Source organism: Pelecanus crispus, chromosome 3 (genome assembly GCF_030463565.1).
Source record: "Pelecanus crispus isolate bPelCri1 chromosome 3, bPelCri1.pri, whole genome shotgun sequence".
NCBI classification, from domain to species: Eukaryota; Metazoa; Chordata; class Aves; order Pelecaniformes; family Pelecanidae; genus Pelecanus; species Pelecanus crispus.
Window position 1 is genome coordinate 99,116,142 of NC_134645.1, and position 20,662 is coordinate 99,136,803.

At 37.6% G+C, this 20,662-nt stretch overlaps 1 protein-coding gene across 1 annotated transcript in view; it reads right to left on the reverse strand.

The window, feature by feature from the left end:
* The window catches only part of COL19A1 (collagen type XIX alpha 1 chain), a 204,938-nt gene that overhangs the window by 11,877 nt on the left and 172,399 nt on the right, over positions 1–20,662 (reverse strand). The window contains exons 33-44 of the mRNA XM_075708001.1: positions 18,533–18,586; positions 17,521–17,574; positions 15,368–15,412; positions 14,696–14,746; positions 14,561–14,605; positions 13,636–13,662; positions 10,911–10,964; positions 7,839–7,883; positions 5,627–5,671; positions 5,456–5,518; positions 3,854–3,889; positions 3,653–3,697 (exon numbers count right to left, since the gene is read on the reverse strand). Coding sequence (XP_075564116.1) covers positions 3,653–3,697; positions 3,854–3,889; positions 5,456–5,518; positions 5,627–5,671; positions 7,839–7,883; positions 10,911–10,964; positions 13,636–13,662; positions 14,561–14,605; positions 14,696–14,746; positions 15,368–15,412; positions 17,521–17,574; positions 18,533–18,586 — 564 coding nt within the window. The remainder of the gene's footprint in view (positions 1–3,652; positions 3,698–3,853; positions 3,890–5,455; positions 5,519–5,626; positions 5,672–7,838; positions 7,884–10,910; positions 10,965–13,635; positions 13,663–14,560; positions 14,606–14,695; positions 14,747–15,367; positions 15,413–17,520; positions 17,575–18,532; positions 18,587–20,662) is intronic.

Here is a 20,662-nt window from a genome sequence, read left to right on the forward strand (position 1 = left end):
TGCCTGGAGCACCTCCTCTGCTCCTTCTTCACCAACCTTGGTGTCTGCAGAGTTGTTTCTCTCACATATTCCTACTCCTCTCTCCCAGATGTTGCACAGCATTTTTTACCCTTTCTATCACACAGGAAGTACAAACGTCACTCATGGGCTCAGCTTTGGCCAGCAGCAGGTCTGTCTTGGAGCTGGCTGGAATTGGCTCTGACATGGGGGCAGCTCCTAGTGTCTTCTCATAGAGGACACCCCTGCATCCCCCCTGTTACCAAAATCTTGCCACATAAACCCGATACAATCTGTCAAACTGCTAACATGATCACATAGTCAGGGAAGTCAGTGTGACATGGAAACAATCTCCATGTGATTATGTTTATTCTGTTTCTCTTAAAAGACCTATCCTGTCAATACTGCAGACATCTGATTTCCAGTTTTAGCTTCTGGGCATTAATACTTTGGGCAAAACTCTAAATATGCAGCGTATGAATGATTTCCAACAAACATACAGCTATTTAGCTATTCAGTAGAAAAAAGACAAGATATGATGTGATATACAAAAGACACCTGTAACCCTTGTCAAAGACTCTCAAATTTTCAACAGTTGATGGGAGCAGGAAAGGGAGCGTATGTGCATTGGGGGAACTGGAATAATAATATTCTGATGGAAGAGGTTTACCTTTTCAGGTTTCTATAAATTTTAAGATTTATAGGAAAAAGTGTTCTGCCCTGCACAGTTGTATCAGGATGTGTACTGCAACACCTTGAGAAATTCAGGGCAGAGGAAGAATTCTGACTGAGAAGCAGAACTTTTGTAGTCTGCAAGGAAGAGGCTCTTTCCTGGCCTTAACAAAGTTTTTGCATCCAACCTCCATCTCCTGCTTCACTCATAGCAACCTGAAATATTATAAAATTGAAGAACAACTCCTGTTCTACCACATGTTATTGTAAAACTTGAAAGAGGTATGGCCTTTAACGTAACTTTTACTTTAGTCACTTTTTTGGAGATTGAAGTCCAGTATAGCGAGCCACTGAACACATCATTTTGTCTGATAGTGCTTTCAAATGAGACCACACACACATGCATGTACCCACATAGATAAAAAAAGCTCTCTGAAGATTACTATACTTACAAGAAGCCTTCATTAAAAATGTATTTAAGGCATAAATATACATATATAATTTCTCAGGTTTATAACCCGGCAGAGTAGGTATGGATAGCTATTCTACCAGAAATAAAGAAAAATGCAGGTTTCTCTAAGAGCGTGGTGCTATGGCAGTGTGAAGCTCATCCTGGAATTGCTTTTCTTCTAAACAATTCCCATTTTACAGGCTGTCAATGTGCAGGAGGCAGATCAAATACTAGAGCCACTTTTCAAACAAGCATTTTTTTAACTGCCTCCAGTGTCTTCTTTGTGTTTGGAAGAAGCTCCTTGTAAAAATTCACAAAACTAGGTCATCTCTTCCTCCAGATTCCTCTTTAAACTCTCCTTCACTAAAACAGGGTAGGACATTTGCGTTTTGTCATCTCTGCCTACAGTGCTGATTTATTCAAGTCCTCCTCCTTTCTAGTGTTCTCCCATCTCTTGCATTTAATCTGGTACTAAATTCTGTGCAGAAGGAGCTACTGTTTTGCCTGAGTTTCTACATGTTCTAGTCCAGCAGGCTCCCAGTCTGTGATCAAGGTGCACAGATAATAGCAATAAATGAGCCAGCCACCAGTACTTTAATCTGTTCTTGAAATTACTTGAAAGGCGTATTTCTGATTGGTATAAATCATGTTTTCAACTGGTTTGTCACTCAGTTTATAAAGCAGTAATAACAGCAGTGTTTAGTCACCCAAAGGATGTATAAGAGTATTTCAGCCCAGGTGACTTCTTCCTTCTTAAAACGGATTCTACAAGGATATAATTATATTAGACATGAAAACCTCAAGAGTTTTATTCTGTCCTTCCAATATTGATGCTTCTCTTTTCTGTAATTGCAACAGCTGGTCTCAAACTGAAGGAGTACGCTGTACAGCAGTAATAATAATGGCTGCAAGAAAACCTTGACTTTGTGTTATTTTCTGTAATCATTGCAATCTCTCACAGATGCAGGTCTGTAATACCTGATCCAGAGGAAAAAAAAAATCAACTCCAACTCCCCCACTGATCTCTTACCCGAGATGCAGATGACAGCTGTGTATTTTGCTGTTATTTCTTAGGCAGATCTCCCCTTGTTTTCAACAAACCTTTTCTTTTCCTGCAGAACTGTGAGGAACAACTGACAGCTTTCTGAAAACTGTATTCAGATACTACATAGGGCATATTTATAACTTTCCTGTTATAAAAGGTTGTGAGAGAATTTGATTATCACTTGAGACAAAAATACTTCAGGAAATAGATTTATTCTTTAACAGGTATCTATACATTTCCTTTCTTTTTGAGTATATATATGTATGTGCGTGTGTATATATATATGTATTCATTTTACTCTGTACAGAGAGAGCTAGATCATGACATGTTTGTCAGTGATCCCAGAAGTGAGAGCAGATTCAGGCATCTGTGACCTCTCTGAGAGCAAGCATATATCCATATTTACATCTATAGCTACATGTACATGTGTGTATGTATGTACTCTGTCACCAATGAGACTGGAATAAATACACCCTCTTCTCTTACCCTGAAGCTTCTGAAGTTTCACTCTGATGAAGCAAGCTAAGACTGTCTCTCTGTCTCTCACAGAGTTTTTCAACATCTCCTCCCTGTCAGTATGTTTCAAGGTCATGCGCTTACAGGTCCAGCCTCCTCTTCTGGTTGTATGTGTACAGTCCTATTTGCAGGGCATTCAGACACGCTGACACTGAGAAGGGTCAAGGCTGAGCAGTGTAATGCAGTACACAGTAGGTGGTACAATAAGAAGGTTCTTACATTTTATTTGTGTCCTTAAAGGCAGAAACAGAACATTGCAAACTGTTAAATTTTTGTAAGGGACAATTACTGTAATAATGGTTAAAACCTCATGTCTCCTCAGTGTCATAAAGCAGCATTTCCTTTTCCAGATTACATGGGGAGGTGCTTTTCCGATTCATCAAATAAATGTGGTATCAATTGGATTAGGACATCAGGGCTTTAGCAACGTTTTAACAGGAGCAAAGTATGCTCTAGGATTTGCTTTGCTCTAGCAAAATAAAGGTCATGCCTCACCTCCTGTAATGATTCCTGTCCACCACGATCTTGTTACCATGAACAGAACTGTCTACACATTTTGGGAAGCAGTGAAGTATTGCTTTGGCATTCCTGCTGCCTAAATGAAACAACCTTCTCTTATATGAACCATGATTTGTGTTTGTGACATACAAAGATTCCAGGGATGATGATAGGGCAAGCTTTATAGCTCTTGCAAAGTCTGACAGCATCACAACGGGATTAGCTACTTTCTAACTTTCAATCTATTGATCAATTTACACTGTCCAGGCCAACTGTGTTACGAAGTCTATAAAACGTGGTTTTCCTCTAAATGCAGAAGCAATTCAGTTCTAATTCCTAGGACTTAACCTCTTAGTTGTCTAAGAGACTGCTTGAAGTTCACAGAGAAATTGGTTTTGCCTGTAAAATATGCGCTGATGAGGTGCTTAGATGCTCAGTAAAAAGAAAAAATGTTATTAAAACAAGGGACTTACACGTTCTCCTTTGGGTCCTCTGTCTCCTGGTCTCCCCACAGCACCCTGGAAAAATTGTTTTTGAAAAAAGATAAACATATAACTTAAAGGCTTTTTTGTATATTCATCTGTTAGCAGAACTGAAAGCAACTGCCTAGGATTAACAGCTATGGTATCTGTGAAGAATAAAATACACTAGTATGCAAAAGCATGTTTTCCTACCGGAGGACCTGGCAATCCATCTTTTCCATTGATTCCCTATAAAAAAAAAAAAAAAACACACCACAATTTTTGAATAAATACGATTATGGATATGCATTTTAAAAATATAAAGGTTAAAACTCAATGTTTAGTGCTAGTATCAGTACATATTCTGAAGCTGCAGAGGCAGCAGTTTGTGTGGTTACAATATAGAAATACAAATAGCTGAGACGTGAAATATCAGAGCTCAGGGTGATACTGAACTGCAAGCACACTAAATTTGAGCTGAGAGCAGAGCAAAAAAAAAATCTTCAGCATCAAGATGTGCATCAGCTTTAATGAGCACACAACTTTAATTGACAAGTTACATGGAAAGTCTGCAAGTGTGGAATATGGAACTGTACATGCACTTTTCCAGTCCCCGCTAGTCACTACACAACCATAGAAGAGATTTCTCTTATTCTAGATATTAGCCCTGATACCCTATTACCCTTCTGCTGTTACAGAGATTATGCCTTGATAGTAAGTGGCCAGATCCATTCTTTGGTCCTTAGGATTTGTGGCACAGCACAGCTTCAGCCTCCTGGGCTAAACATTATTTCCTTGCCAAAAGAGGGTGGTCTTATTCATACCACCTGGGAAACGCTCCCAGGCCCACGTTACCCCCCAAACTGGAATGCAGCATTGTCTGAGAGTCCTAGTTGGCGTGGGCCAAAATAATGTCAGAGAGTATGTTAACAATTGCACAATGCCACATAATTACAAGATAAATGCCCTGGCACTGTTCAATGTACTAGGATATACATGGATCTGCATATCAGCAAACCCACTGCTGTTTCACTGAGTGAGAAAGAAGGACTTGCATGAGTAAAGACATCACGAATATTTCCTTCCCTCCCATACTGCAAAGTGGGGTTTTGCACAGATTAGGCACCTTGGGCCAATTTGCTGCCAAAGTTACAGAAATTGTCTCTTCTTTCAAGACAGAAGTGTAACGTGGAGACATGCTGACAAACTGAAATGGTCTGCTTCTCATGCTTGTCCCCAAAACACCAAGCTTTGGGAGGGGTAGTGAGTTCTGCGCTATCCTAGCTGAACCACTTCTAGAATACAAACCAGGCTGTTTTAAACCAGCTCAGACAGTGCTGACTACACTGCTGTCACGCTTTTATTAAATCAAGAGGTCAGATCAGACATATCCTAAGTGAACAGTAAATGCTTCAGTTGCAGTGTTGCATCACCTTCATACAGAAGAGTTACAAAGTTTATTCGGAGTCATGAACGCTTCCCTATCTAAACTGAAACTGAGGATGTATTTTGTCACCCCATCCTTTATAGACTGTCTTGAGTGTCTGGGTTAATATTCTCCCTCTGAAAAAAATATGAGAGGACCCTTTATGTCAACAGGATCCAAAGGACCCTTGTAAGACCTCTAAAGGCAACATCTCAGTAACATTAACTATTAACCATAATACCAGGAATTCTTGACTGGATGGTTAATATTGAGTACTGTAGCTCTAAGTGTTCTTCAGATGTTACCTAGCCTAACACAAAGCAGGATGTAATCTCATTTCTTTTGTAACTTCTGATAAACTAAGATGCATTCAGTATAAAATTGCTTACTGGTATTCCTTGTGGCCCTTCTGGCCCAGGGAAGCCTATATCTCCTATAGGTCCTCTTTCACCCTAAGGAAGAAGAAAACACACATATACATCTGCATGTAAAATCTTGCATTCAGTGTTTGAAATATTTGTGTATTATCTTCAGAGTCCAGAACTCAAATCTGTACTTACAGGTTCCCCTGGCATCCCTGGGGACCCGGGAGATCCCGGCTTTCCCTGCAAAAAGAGAATATTACAAATTCAAATTACTAGGAACGAAAACATAATTTCTCTGAGGTCAAAAATAAGAGAGGATATATATTAGAGTGAAATATTAATGTTACTGTTCATTAAATGCTTTAAGAGAGGAAAACCAAATATTTTACCAGATTTTTAAAAAATATTTGTGCCACATTAATCTGGCTCTTGTGTACAATGTAACTCAATCACTTGGTCTTCTTTACCTTTTCTGTATATCGAGAAAATGTTTTCATGAAATTTTCTTTTACAACACCATGATTTCCTTCTTGAGAAGTCATAGGCAGATCAAAGTTTATCACTGCATATGTGAAATCAAGATTTTTTTCCCTTCAGGTGCTTCCTAGTCATGATTTTTTTTAAAGTGAGTTTATTACTGACTTAACGCCTTTTGCAAATCTTTTTCAGCCACTTTTATTGTTGTTTAATGTTCAGCCTGCCAGAATTCACAATCCTTTCTCATCTCATCATTTAGATGGTGATTTTAAATGTCTTTATTTTTTTAAATGATGCCTTGCTTTTAACAACGTATCTGGTTCAGCCCCAGACAAGAATCTATGACCCTGAATCTACGTTTCCCAGAAATATCCTTAGACCAGATCCTCAGATGACTTGTACAAGTGAGGGATCTAACACATCAACGCCAGTGACAACTTCAGGAACAACAGGACTGAGGATTCGTGCTGATGAAATAGGCATTGGTGGCAATTCTTGCAGAATCTCAGTCCAAGCTTTCCTGATAATCCTGCTCAGCAAAAAGCCAGAGCCAAAATGAGAGGTTTATATTCCCAAATGGGAAAAAGGGTCCACTATTCAATCTAGGCAATAATACCAGGCAAGGAGGACAAACTCTCTTCCAGTAAGATATGTGGATATATTTCAAAAACTCTTCCTGGACTACTAAAAAATATTGTCTCTCATACGTCTGCTAATTTCTTAATTAAAACTGCTTAGCATAAAATGTTAAAGCAAATAATTTATTTCAGTGGATTTTATTAGAATTAAATGTGATCAACACAATGCAATTCCATCAGTGATGAAGGGAACACATTAAAAATTTCATATCCAGCTAGAATAGAGAGCAACAAGAACAAGACTTGGAACATATCTGGTGAGAAATACACAGGGAATGAACAACTGTGATCATCCTAACCAGATATTGCATTATTGATTCACAGTGTGAAATATATTTCAGAGCAACAAACTTTGAAACTCTTACATGGGCTATAAAACTCAGAGAAATACTTCTATATTTCCCTTAAATGTGCATTTTTACCTTGTTTTAGGAGAACTTAACTAAATTAAGCTATTCAAGCTGATGTTCTCTCTTGGAACTCACAGTAAATAGACTAAATCAGTGGCTAATGGAAATGGGAGTGCACAGACACAAACTTCTCTTTATTTCACAAAACACATTTATAATTTAAAAACAGCTCCTGAATGTATTGGTAGCTGCCCAAATTTAATAATAAATGTATTTGCATATAAATAACTCCATATTGCCTCCTGAAATATGAATAAACTTTTTTATTAAACTGTGAATGCAATCTAAAGAAAAGTTGCCTTCGTTTCCTTTAGGAACACAAATGAATAATTATAATTTCAATTTATCATTAGTTACATTTACTTTCACCTACAACAAAGTTTCAGGATGACTTTCAGAAACTACTCTGAATACCACACGTAAATAGCTGACAAAGCATTCCCCTAAAGCAAATGTTTGGTTGACTTGATATGCAGATCCTTGTGGATTGCAATAAGTAATGTTCATAATTTTTCTTTGTGATGGAAAGATGCTCAGAAATTTGTGCATGCCCAGGAACACAGAAAATGTCTTTATCTATATTAAGCTGAGGCAATGAGAAGAATCTTATATGCTTTCTTAACCGAGCATATGCAGCTTCAAATTCCAGCTTTATCATGTATTCACACCATTTCCTCCTGTCATTTTAGTAACACTATGAACCCTCAGTGGTATTAAACTCTAATCTCTTTAGGAAAAGCACATCATTTTCATACCTGCCTATAAAGCAGTACCCATGCGCTGGTGTTCCACAAACAGTGATGGAGATTACAGCTCAGCGCTTTTCTTGACCTGTTTTTTCAGCTTCCAACAAACTGAGTTTTCTTTAATGAATATACGTACCGGTGTCCCTGCTATTCCTGGTGTGCCAGCTGGTCCACGGTCACCCTGAAGAAAAGATAAATTTATACATAAATGGTAACACTCAAAACAGAATTTTGTTTGTGGATTCCCATTAAAACCTGAGGAAGGATTATTCAGTGAACTGAAAATGAGGACAAGAGCCAGGCTCTGCTAAATGCTAATATTTAGCTCTGCCAATGACTCATTTCACAGACTCGAGCAAGTAACTTAAATCCTTTGTTTAGGTTCTCTTGTATAATGTCATAATTTCCATGCTATCCCTTATACTCTGCTTGAGTTTTCCAAATAATTATGATTTGTGGTCATGACAATGACCAAAATTCACATAGGGTAATTCACTATCATATCAACATTCCCCATATTTAAGATGTATCTTTCAAAGAAGTTTTCACCTTCCTGCTACCCAGTCATCTATTTGCTGCAAGTCAGCATCCTTGATTTGCTTGTGCCATGGTCCTTTCTCCTTTTAGCACACAGTCACCTTCATCTAGGCTTTAAGCCAAGACAATGGCTTTTGTGCTGGAGCTGATGAGTTATGGGCACAAATTCATCTTTATCTCGAGAAGACTATGACCCAAAGCAGACAGATGCAGCTCACCAGTGGTAAAACTCTACACAGTGAGATTTACCCTAACCCACTGCTGACATGTATTGGTCTGGAACACCACACTCTGCTAGCATACCATTGGCTAAAAATGTAAGAAAAAAATCAGGCTCCTAGTTTCTATAATTGTATCAGAAAAGCCCTGGCACAGTTAAAGCCATACTAACAGGAGAATATTTCTGTGAGATGAGTTTATGCTACCTGGAGTTGTTTTGCAAAAGCTCCGCCAACACAGCTACAGCCGCATTCTGTTGTGCGGGAGAGCCCCAGGAGGTGTTGGGATTTCTGGTTTCTGTTCTTATACCTAATGCTGTTTTGTCTCATTCTCGTCACTTTGCTCAGGTAGTGCAATGATAATGCTGGTAATTAGAAACACTTAACTCCATTACACAAAGTGTAGGCAAATGACAAGTTAAATGCCTGACCTTGTGTCCGGAGGGACCAGCTTGCTCACGGGCCACAGTTCAACCTCTCTTGCTCTGGAGGCTAAGGGAAGTCACTTGAAATTCAAGTTCACCCCTCAGTGAGGAACACAACGTGCACCTCAGGAACTTGAGCACCGAGTAACTGTAGGAGGGCATATTGGCTGGAGCACTGCACTCTGTCCCTGTGGTTACTCTGGACCCAGAACTTGTAGCGTGGTGTTTTCCCTATATGCTGGCTATGACGGTGAAGCCAGAAATTCCCAACACTTCCCTTGTAACTTTTTTGCTTTTAAGGGTTATTCTGGTCCTTTCAGCAATGTGATTTGCAGCATGGCTGCACAGATCACTGTGTCAGCACAGCTGAAGGAAGGGACATTTTACCCTGAGGACAAAAAGTTCTTAAGGCAGTTCATGGCATTACCATGAAATTACAGCCAACGTTGTCTGTGGAAGATGGCATTCCGCTACACAGATGTACCTAATAACTCTAAATTAAAAACCAGCATGCGCTATACTGTTGGGACTGGCAGGCAGACTCTGGGATTCTGTTCATTTATTTGCACCAGAAATGTGGAATTTTGACCAAATTTATTTAAGGAAAGGATATTTTTACTTTGGGAAAGGGCCAAACGCTCACTTAGCTTGTTTATATGATCTGCTCCATTGCTTATTCCCTTTATTTAATTCTTGTCCCCACTTTGTCTCACTTAGACCTGTAATATATCCCTGTGTTTGTTCATTTTTAAATCAGATTAGTCTTTAATTGCTTGTAAATTGTAGTCTTCCAGAGCAAGAATCATCTCACATAATTGCAACATCTAGTATAGACACCTGCCTTAGATCTTGTCACTCCCCACTCTCTGCACAAGTAGGAGTAACGCACAGCGATACTGAGAGAGAGAAACTTTTCATTTACATTGCTCTTTGATGAAAAATTAAGTTTCAGTAACCTATTTTGTATGAAGTTATTGAATAACACGTAATTCAAAAAGATGAATAAATATTCCATTTAAAAAAAAATCACTCTTTTCTTCTTAAATTTAGAAGATATGGGCAAAATCAAACTGTTTTCACTGACAGAAAAATATTTACAGATTTTTTCATTTCTCTGCTGAACCTTTTGTACTTTGCCATATTTAGAAATTAATACAAAAATCTTGAAATTTTTAGCATTTTATGACAAGTGTTTCTCTAAATTTATATCAGCCTCCACAACTAGTAAGTGAAAGGCTGAAACATGCCACCAGCTGAAGGGAAGGATTATTTCCTAGCACTGGAATGCAGACTTGAACTACAGGAAGGAGCTGAAGAATACGATACAGCTTGGGATGTGTTACAATGGCATCATACATGCAATACGGAGTGCAAGAAAAGCAGAACAGAAACAAGGAGCCTATTTTAGAATAATGAGCAACAGTCTGAGAAGAGAGATTTTTGCTCACTTTGGAGCAGGATGCAATTCAACAGGAACTGTAGGGAATCAGTCTCTCCCTCTATTTCTACTCTTCTTTACACTCAACACAAATAGTTGTCTTTTTTTTTTTTTTGTATGGAAGTCTTGCATGCACTAGGTCTAGAATAATTCAGGTGAAAACTTCTCTTCAGATCTGTAGCTATGCCATAAGTCTTAGAAAAAGACAGACTGTAAGCATAAGACTATTCAACAGAGAACAAGACCATACTGAGGCACATGTTAACTATATTACTATTAAGTAATATAGTTATATATTGTATATACTATATATAATACAACACATAGCAGTATTCTATCAAGTTAAGAAAAAAAAATATTACAAGACCTCCTACACACAATTTTCCATTTGTGGAAAATGACATTATGTTGAGTGAGTATACGATTTAGATCCACAGTAAAACAAAAAAAAGAAATACAGATAAATATGCAAATATTTTTCACACAGAAACATTAACTTACACCAAAAAGAAATTCAAACAAGGTTTCAGAAAACATTTAGCTGCAGACAGCTGCCACTAAGAAGCCATGATTTCTTTCAAGAGTCCTACCTTTTCCCCTGGGAGTCCTTCCAATCCTGGTAATCCCATAGGTCCTGGGTCTCCCTGAATTTTTTTTTTTTTTAATTAAAAAGGATTGCATACATTAGAATTTCTGTACTCTACATAAGAAATGTTGACCAGCAAGCAACAGCAGATTATTTAACTTGAGATTAGTAAAACAGCTAACCAGTTTTTAGGTGAACAAATTTTGCTACACCCTGCTTTAGTGATCTGATAATTAAGCTTTTCCCAGAGGCAGTGTGTGAATATTTGGACCAACAGTTTTAATTTTGATGAAGAATGTAATCCAGAAGACTCCCCTCCAGTGTTCTTGCAAGCCAAGGTCAGCTCTAAAGCACCTCCAGGTGGTAGAGCCCCAGGGTGTAAGCATACACCGTCAACCAGAGAACCAACCTCCAAGCAATTGTGCACTCGGTTCCCTAGAAAAAGCTTACTCTGCAGCAAGGGACACACAGACTAAGTCCCTGTGTAGGTCTTCGAATTTTGAAAGAAAACCAGAAACATGCTCCACCAGAGAAATCAGTTTAACGTGTAGAGTGGGGAGGCCTTTTTAATTCTTTTTCTTTTTTTAAAGAAAATTGATAATTTACCACAGAGATTTAAACTACAGCTAACAATTCCAGTATTTCAGCAATTCTCAGTTAAATCAAAAGCCACAGCAAATTGCCATCTGGATTTCATGAAGTCTCTGCCAGATCTCACTTTCCTCACTTAAACTCTGGGAGATGGTGCTTCCTGAGTAGGAGGTGGATGCTGGTACAGAAAGACTTCTGGGCATGATGATGAAACAAAAAAAAGAGGCTTTGTGACTTTTTTTGAAAACAGATTAATCAACTGTTTTAGGAAAACAACTCCATGTTTTGCTGTAAGTGCTGAGGGGTTCTGTTTTGGGTTTCTTATTGTCCTTGAGGAGCACATGCTGCTTTCATGAGTAGAGGCATTTCTCAGTAGTTTCACACTGATACTGAAGAGAAAGTCTCCATGATATCAGAAGAGTCAGAAGACAAGAACCCTTCAACAGGAGAAGACACTCACCATCATCTTCCAAATACTGTGGCCCGATATGTTCAGACAAGACCAGTCTCTAGTAGCATTTAAATAGTCCATGTGTTGTGCTTTGACCTGATTCTTTACTACCAGGCATCCAAGATACTGGCTGAACCATCTCCTTATTTATTTTGCCCAAGACTAACAATTTGAAGACACGACAGCAGATGGAGAGGTCAAGTGTCAGCTTCTTGGTGGTTGAAAGAACTCATGAATGCATTAAGGAATTCTGTAAGTATTTCTCTGAAGTAGAAATTTGTCTCACCAGTAGCAGACATAGCTGTTCTTTACTTTGCTGCAAGGGATGTGATTTTGTTTCAAAACTGATCTCCAATTTTTTTCAGGGTTTCCTTATCTTTATCAAGTAGACAATTCATCAGCAGATCATGGGGAATGCAGTCTGACTGGGCACAATCTTCTCTCCTAACTAGCTCAGCTTCTACTGCTTTTATCAGCAAATTCCTCTCATCAATTTCTATTAGCTGACACATGGTACTCATCCTGATTCAGTCATACTGCCTGAAGTTTGAAAGAGGTCTGCTGGACACAGTTCTACCACACTGACTGTGAAAGAGAAGTACCTGTTGCACTGCCTTGCAGTGTTACAGTGCTGTGACTATCATTATGCAGTTATGTGATGTTGCTTAGAGTTGAAAAAGAAGTACACGGATGTATTGAAATTTTAATTGCTGTGGAAGCACCTATGCGATTTTTAAAACAATATCCATTTAAAATGACATTTGATGCTATCATACTTTTTGGGCTAAACTATCAATACTTAAATTTTACTATTACTTTTGGGTATTTTCACTGACGTCCAGTCATCAAGATACAATACCTGTAAGCTTCAACTCCGCCACCTTTAAGGGTAGGAACTGTAGTGACAAATTGCAAGCTAATGACAAATATAGTTTCTCTATTATAAAGGCGAGTTACATCACACATCAGGGACTTTGGGAAAAATGTACGCCCAATCAGGATGTGGATCTACATTCCGCTGGTGGCTAGCCCTATGCAACTGCTCAAGATTCTTCCACTAGTTGTCTTCCCCTCCACATAATTTTTAAAGAAAGATCACGTAAAAAGGACATAACAGAATGCTTAAAGGAAAAAAATATAAAAACCTTCAATAGATCTGCTTTTGAATGTCAGACTGCATGGTTGAAAGGTATAGTGGCTCCCATGATCATCATTGTCTTGCTCACCAGAAGCAATGTGATCATACTGTAACTAACTGGCATGCCATTTCCAAAGAAAACATCAATTTCTAGTTGTTACTAGCTAGCATGATGTAGCACGCTGTCCTTTCATCCTTATCACTTCCAAATTCAATGTTGAGAACAATCTAATAGCTCTTAAGGTTATTTTTGACCTTTATTTCAAATTCTCTATTCTTAGATATATCCAGAGACAGCTCAACAGAGATGAATTCACAGGCAGTTAACACTATGTTCAGTCATTCATTATATTATCACTTAGACCTATTTACCAGAAATTGCAAAATTCACAAGCCTGGCAATTAAAAAAGCTTTTTCAGATGTACTGATCCTGCAGCAGGTAAGCTACGTGCTAAAGAATGTTAGTGGACTCTTCCACCCTTGTGACTAGGATCATGTGTTGAACTACTTGGGGAATTCTCTATCATGACCAAAAAATACATACATACCACTGTGCCAGGATCTCCTTTTGGACCCTGCAAAGAAATGAAGAGGTGGAAACACATTTAAAGAAGAACAGAGTTACACAATAAGATGGTATTTTTTTTGAATTACTGCATTATGAGTATACTTTGCTAATCAGGGCATTTAGAATCAGTATTAAGTCCAGCCCTCTCAGCTGATTAATTTAGTGTGAAATCTTAGTAATACTTGGTTTTTGTCTTGCTGTTACAGAATACAGAGAAAGACAGCTCTGGGGTCCAGTGCGAGCTCGTGACTACAAATGGCACATAATGTAAGGACAAAGCCTCACTGATGGCTACAACATTTTTATGTGGTTACCAAAATGACATTCATCTTAAACCAGCAGAACCTGCCTATGACACTAACAAGAAGGAGGACCTAAATAAGTGCACAGCATCTTTGGCTCCACAGACCCAAAGCAACAGTGTCCAACTGCAAGGTGGGGCATCTGCACTCTGCAGTGTGGAAGACACCAGCTGTGTGGCTACATGCAGTGAATCAGTGACAGAACTGAGATAAAAAATAATTAACTTCTAATTTCCAGCACCAAATTTAATCCATTACAAAACCATGGCATCACTAACTATAAATACTATATTACAGACTTTAAGATATTAGGATACTTTCACTAAAGAGTCCAATACCGAATTATGCACCATTTTTGCAGACTTTACTTGCTAGTGTGAAATACGTAAATCAAAATAAACTACTCTCCAAAATGGGCTAAAATGCTTGATAAGTACATAAAATCACACTTTACCATTTACTACATATCAATCAATCCTTATTTTTTCTATCTTTCACATATAAAATCGAATTCTATGCCACTTACCAAAACTGCATCCAAGTAACCAACCCCTCTGTTACTATGTTAATTAACTATTAGAAATGACGTTTCTTAATACTTACTGGAGGTCCTGGTGGACCTGGATAACTAGCGACACTCACACCTCCCTGTAACAGCAAGTTTAAAAGTTGAGCTGGGCCAAAATTAGGTGTCGATTGAAAAACAAAAAACAAACCCAACCCAGTAAAGAGAAATACCTGGAGTTTATATAAGCTGCTCATTCCATTTCTTTCATTGTAAGGCATACCCTTTAAAACATAAAAACCAACTAAGTGTCACAGCTATGAATTATAAAGGCAGAACTCTTGCCCTGTTGAAGCCCCATAGCTCAGCAAAGCTGTGGTATCATTTTTGTTCTTGATCAATTTTTCAGATTCCAGACATTTCAGTAAGAACATAAGATACATACCAATGCATCTTGGGATGTTTTTTGAATTACGAAACCAGAAACCTGTAAATCTCAGTGTACATTACATTTTGTTATTTATTATTATTATAATTCTCCAGAATTGATTTTGTGTTAGGTTACTATTCCAGTTAATTTGGAGCCTAGTGAGCTCCACAGACTTTTTCCCCGAGTTCCCTGATCTCAGGTACCCAAGCTGTCTGAGTTACTCTAATAACATTGGACACCAAGGTTAACTCATTTGACCCAGTTTCTAAGATGGCTGTAGTGACCTTAACTTACTCAGTGATGAATCACAGGAAAAAAAAAGGAATACAGAAACCTTTTGCAAAAAGACATCGTTGACTTCCTGCACTATTAATACATATTAGATTTACAGTCAATTCTTTGTATTGCATTATATTTTACTCACAAGTATATTGTTCCTAATATAATGTTCAAAATATAAACCAAAATGTCTCACCGGAGGCCCAGGTGGTCCAGGTTTCCCAGGAGAACCTTCACTACCCTAGTAGAGCAAGAGATTCATATAACTCATTTACTGTAACTGATGTCCACATCTATTCCATACCCAAGGTATGATGACGACAATGACAATAAACAAGAGATACAGTCAATATGAGCAGGTAATATCAAGAACAAATTCTGCTGCCCAGTTCCTGCTTAAGCTTTAGGCAAGTTATTAATCATTACTTTATACTAGTTTTTCATTTTGTTAGTTACTTGATGCTTTATGTGTTGTGACTTCCTTGTAGCAAAATAGTAGTGGCAACCTGGGTTGTGAAACACTTCATATGTACCAGAAGGGAGAGGAAGAAAAAGAAAGAGTTGTTAATGTAAATTTCTAAGCAACTGACGGATAAAAATTAACATTCATCTTATACTTTGTATACAATTTTGCAAAAGCCAATCCTCAGTTGATCACTCACAAGTAAATAAAGAAGAGCTTCAGTTTCAGAAGTTCCATTTACTTAGAAACACATTGAATAAAAATAATGATCATCTTTATTAAGAGATATAATGAACTTCTTTTTGGTTTTTACTGTAAAATATTCATCTGTGGCTACCTGTATCTGTAGTCTGTTCTGCTGACATGCTCTGAATTGTTTATATTAAAAAAAAAAAGCTTCTGAGTTTTTGCCCCAGCAGAATGGTGGGGTCTCTGAACAGTATAGAGTTTCAAAGGTTTCAACACCAAATTTCCCAAACAATATCTTTTCAAAATCTCATCACTACTATTCAGTTAAAAACACTATAATTTGGAACAATTCTGCCAGTATTTTTCACTGACTTCATTGGATCTTATTAAACATATGTCAGTGAGACACTTAGGTTGCATATTTAAAATTATTAAGGTGGCAAAAGTCAAGATAAATGTTCAATGGCAATAATTAGCTCACCAGAAAAATATAATTGTAATTAAATGCTTATACTAGGATAATTCCCAAATGGTCCTGCTAATTGATAGAACTGTCAGCCTCCAGAGAGTGATTTGGAGTACTTCATGGGGAATAAAAATACTATACTTCAGAAAGCGTATTATCTGATCATTTCTCAAAAATGTTCCCCAGATGAAGGAAGGAGGAGGAAATTTCTCTGCCTATATTTCAGTTTACTTCATCACTCTTCAACCATCTGACTTTTGCCCTTTTTGATTGATGAGACACTGGTTATAGAGCAGGGGGTTCTCATTCCCACCTGTGTGTGAATTGTAAACAAGGAACTAACAAAGACTTGTGTTTTGCATTTGGTTACATGAAAAGGAAATAAGTGTAGTAAATTTCTGCTATTATGGTCTACAAGGAGACAGCTCTCAATCAATTTTTATACTGAAATAATTTCAGAGCTTTACAAAATAGTTTCCTTTCTCACTCATACCAGAGTAAACGTTTTGTAGAGTATTAGTAGGATCACACACATTGATGTGGCAGTGCTATGCCTGGAAAACTCCAGGCTAAAGCTGAAAAAAAACTTCAGAAAAGTGTATTCATATACAAAATGGAGAACTTGTCCCAGAAAGTATTTTGCAGCGAACTAAGTTTGTGTCAGCTGTATTTCACTGAACTGAGGTGCCCAAGAAATGAATTTGACCTCTTAGTTATAATGGATAATATCAAGAGCCTGATAAAAGAGGACATAAAACATTGATAAAAAGCAGTGCTATAACAGCGTAAATTAAGTATAAAGGAAGCTTATATATTTTTGCAGAATAACTCTTACTCAATAACTTTTAGTACTTGTGAAGCACTTTTAAAGTATGCAATTACTTTTGACTAAAATACTGGTAAAAAAAATGAGAAGCAGAGCAAGTAGTAACTAGTCACATACTATTTCACAAACGTATTTTCACTTTCCTAAATTTTATATAACATGTCATACTTAGAGAACATTCTCTGCAACTTACATACACCACAAGGACTACACTTCAAAATATAAGCCCATATGTATGGCATTGTTTGGGGAAAGTACTTGTATTAAGACACAAATAAAAATTAATTTGAAAATGTATTTCAAGTTCTTGTTTGCACTCTATGTTAAGAAAACCCCCAAACACAGGAGCGTAATGGGATTGCAAAACCTTCACAGATCTTTACCAAGACTAAAAAGAAGGAATACCTTTTCGCCTTTTGACCCTGCCGGACCAGGATGTCCAGGTCTTCCTGTGACTCCCTGCACAACACAGTATCAGGTTATATTAAGGGAACAATGAAACACTGTATTTTTGCATTGAAGCTTAGTTTTTAAAACGTGTGCTTTTTGAAGGTCATTTAAACCTAACTATGCTTGTCCTCCAGGTTTAAATACTTCTCTTCCGTTTGATACAACAGCTATGTCCTTCTGATAAGCCCTTTGAAGGGTAAAACTTGTGTTTGTGGTTGCATTTTCACCTTGGCAAACTAAATGCACTGACCTTAACAGTCACCTCTTGATACTGCTAAGAATCATGCTTTACTGCTAAAATGCCAATTTACATATTCCACGTTAAACTTCCGAAATGTGTTACAATTTTTGAAAGAAGGGAAGCATTAGTACTGTCAGCAACCTAGGAATGAACAATGTTCATACTAACTAATGTGATCCCACCCAGTATGTAGAAAATAAAATTTTAAAAAATTTCCAAGAGGAGTTTTCCCAGAAATACCAACATTTTAAATGATATTTTTTCAGTGGCTTTAAATATTGTCAGCTTATTGTCATACTTTTTTTTAATTGTGAAACCAACCTTATTGTGAAACTTGGTTTCAGCATTACATGTTTTTAGAATGCCTAGCTGGAATTATTTTTAGATTTTTATTACTAACATTATTACTGTAACTTGGGTACAAATACATAATTAACTGCAAGTTTGCACATCATAAATCATGTAACCTCACAGAGTCTCTACTAATGCCAAAACTCCAAATCCATTTAAGTTACATAAACTTTGAGCCCAGACGACGACAGTATTTTCAGTAACATCAACTCACAACATAGTTTCTTTTATTAGAACCAGTACGGGTAAGATGTTATTATTACTCTCCTAAAAGCCAAAAGAAAGGAAAAGAAACTAAGAATACAAAGTTTTACTAGATAGTTATAGCAACCTCTGCAGAGACAGATTAGATCACAGGTGACAGCACACACTTACAGATGGTCCACTGGGTCCTGGTACGCCTGGCAGTCCAGGAGCACCTTGAAGGCCCTGGAAATTGAAAGAGCATATGTCTATTTCCTCTCCCACTTATACCTCAAAAACTACTTATATTCAGCATGTCCAGCAGTATTATAACTATATTAAAGACATTTTCATCTAAAAGGTTGGCATTATTTTCAGGAATGAAAAAAAACCCCACCATGCAGGGAAGATATTATCATTGAGCAAGGTTAGAGGCAACTTCTTGCTTGACTTATGACCAATATTTGTCCTTCAACCTTTCCCATTGTTAGCTTATGTCCTGTATATCTTTTTGTCTTTAGCCGTGCAGATAAGAGCAGGACATCTGGCTTTTCCTTAGAGATTAATTTTCTATTTTCTAACACTAAAAGGTTTTTTTGCTGGTGAGAAGACAGTGGATACGCAGACTTCTCAATGTTACCTGATGCTATCTAAATGCAATGATGCTTTCTGCCTGATTTATAGATTTTGCTTTTTTGGTAACGGAACATGACATTTTTCATAATATTTGATGACTTACTTTCCTGCTCTTATTCTATCTGGTTGCCTGGAAATCGATGGATTCTGGTATCCGCTTACTAAACATACAGGTGCACAACTTAGTACAATGGATACAGGTAGGATTTAAGACAAGCCTGCACGCCACTGAAGTCTTTCCTCTGCCACACCAGGCTTAGGTGCAAGGTGTAAAAGTCATGTACTAATGCGAGCTAATTACTCTCGGTTCCCCCTATAATCCACGAAGGGAAGTAGGTCCCTCCCAGCAGTGATCGATTTTATCTGCACAGGGTGCCTATCCTCTGACAAGAAGAATCACCTCAGAAAAGGCATATTTCTCATGTTAAATGCAGTGTTTAAGAAGGCATGGCTAAGGGGGTAGTCTAGAAAACCACAGAGGTCAGGAGCCCTGAAACAGGGGCTCTGAGGGACAGCCTGAGGGAAAAACTCCAGACAGAAATAAATCAGGAAAGATGTGGAGATGGAGAGAGACATTGATTGCCCTTTCTTGCTCCTACACACAGAGGACACTGAGATACCTCTGCAGCTTTTCAGAGTGGCAATCCAACTGCTAATGTGTTCTCTGCTTATTTTGAATTACTTTACTGTGATGGTACAGTCACCCGGAAAATTAATATGAAGCCAAAGGAACATTTTCTGTAATTCTTATTACTGATGTGAGAAAAACACTCCCCTGAAAAAGGAAAGAGAACTAAGCTTCAACAAACAGTAAAGGGCTATTTGAAAGCACATGGAAGTTAATGAGCGTATTTCAAAGAGCTTCAGGTAGGCTTCTCAATCTCTCTTCCCATTCCCATGCTAACCAAGTCATAAAAATGAAAACAAATGCATTCTTTTAAAATTTGTAAATATGTAAAAAAAGTTACTTTGCAAACTCTTTCACACGTGTTTCTGAAAATAAATTCACTTACACCCTCATAATGTCATAATCAAAAGCTGCTGCTAAACACTGAAAATATCAGAGCTAAGGCAGCTAACCAGCTATCAAACAGTGAAGCAGCATGCGAATACCTAACTTACTAACACAGCACAGCACCCTACCGAATCAATAAAAAAAAAATAGAATAAATTTACTCTGGCATCTTTTAAAAAAAATTAACTGCCAGTTATAATCTTGCCTTTCCCTTACTGCCTTCTTAATTGCCTCTAATATCTCGCTTGATTCTCAGCAGTTAAATAGCATCTCAATTGTTGAAACTGTTTTGCTAATGCCTCAGACTGCTAGGGTTGAATTCCAGAGGTGCCCTATGGGGCACACGAAGGATGTGTTACTTTCCCATTTATTTTTTAGGTAAAATTCTGCTTGGGCTTTGTTTATGGCTGCCCCATCATTTTAAGGTATATGGTCTAAATCCAACCTGAGGAGGCACTTACTTTTAAGAAGCAAAGACATAATGAGCTCTATAGATCGTGTAAAAACAAGAGGAAAAATAAGCATGATACTTTAGTCTGACAATCTGCTAAATTCTGGGGCAAAGCAGTAGCAGTAACACATATTTAGTGCTTCTGCTGCAACCTTCTTTTTCCTTATATAACTGTTTACTTTTGGAAGCCAAGGATCCTGAGGAACAGAGATTTTTTAAA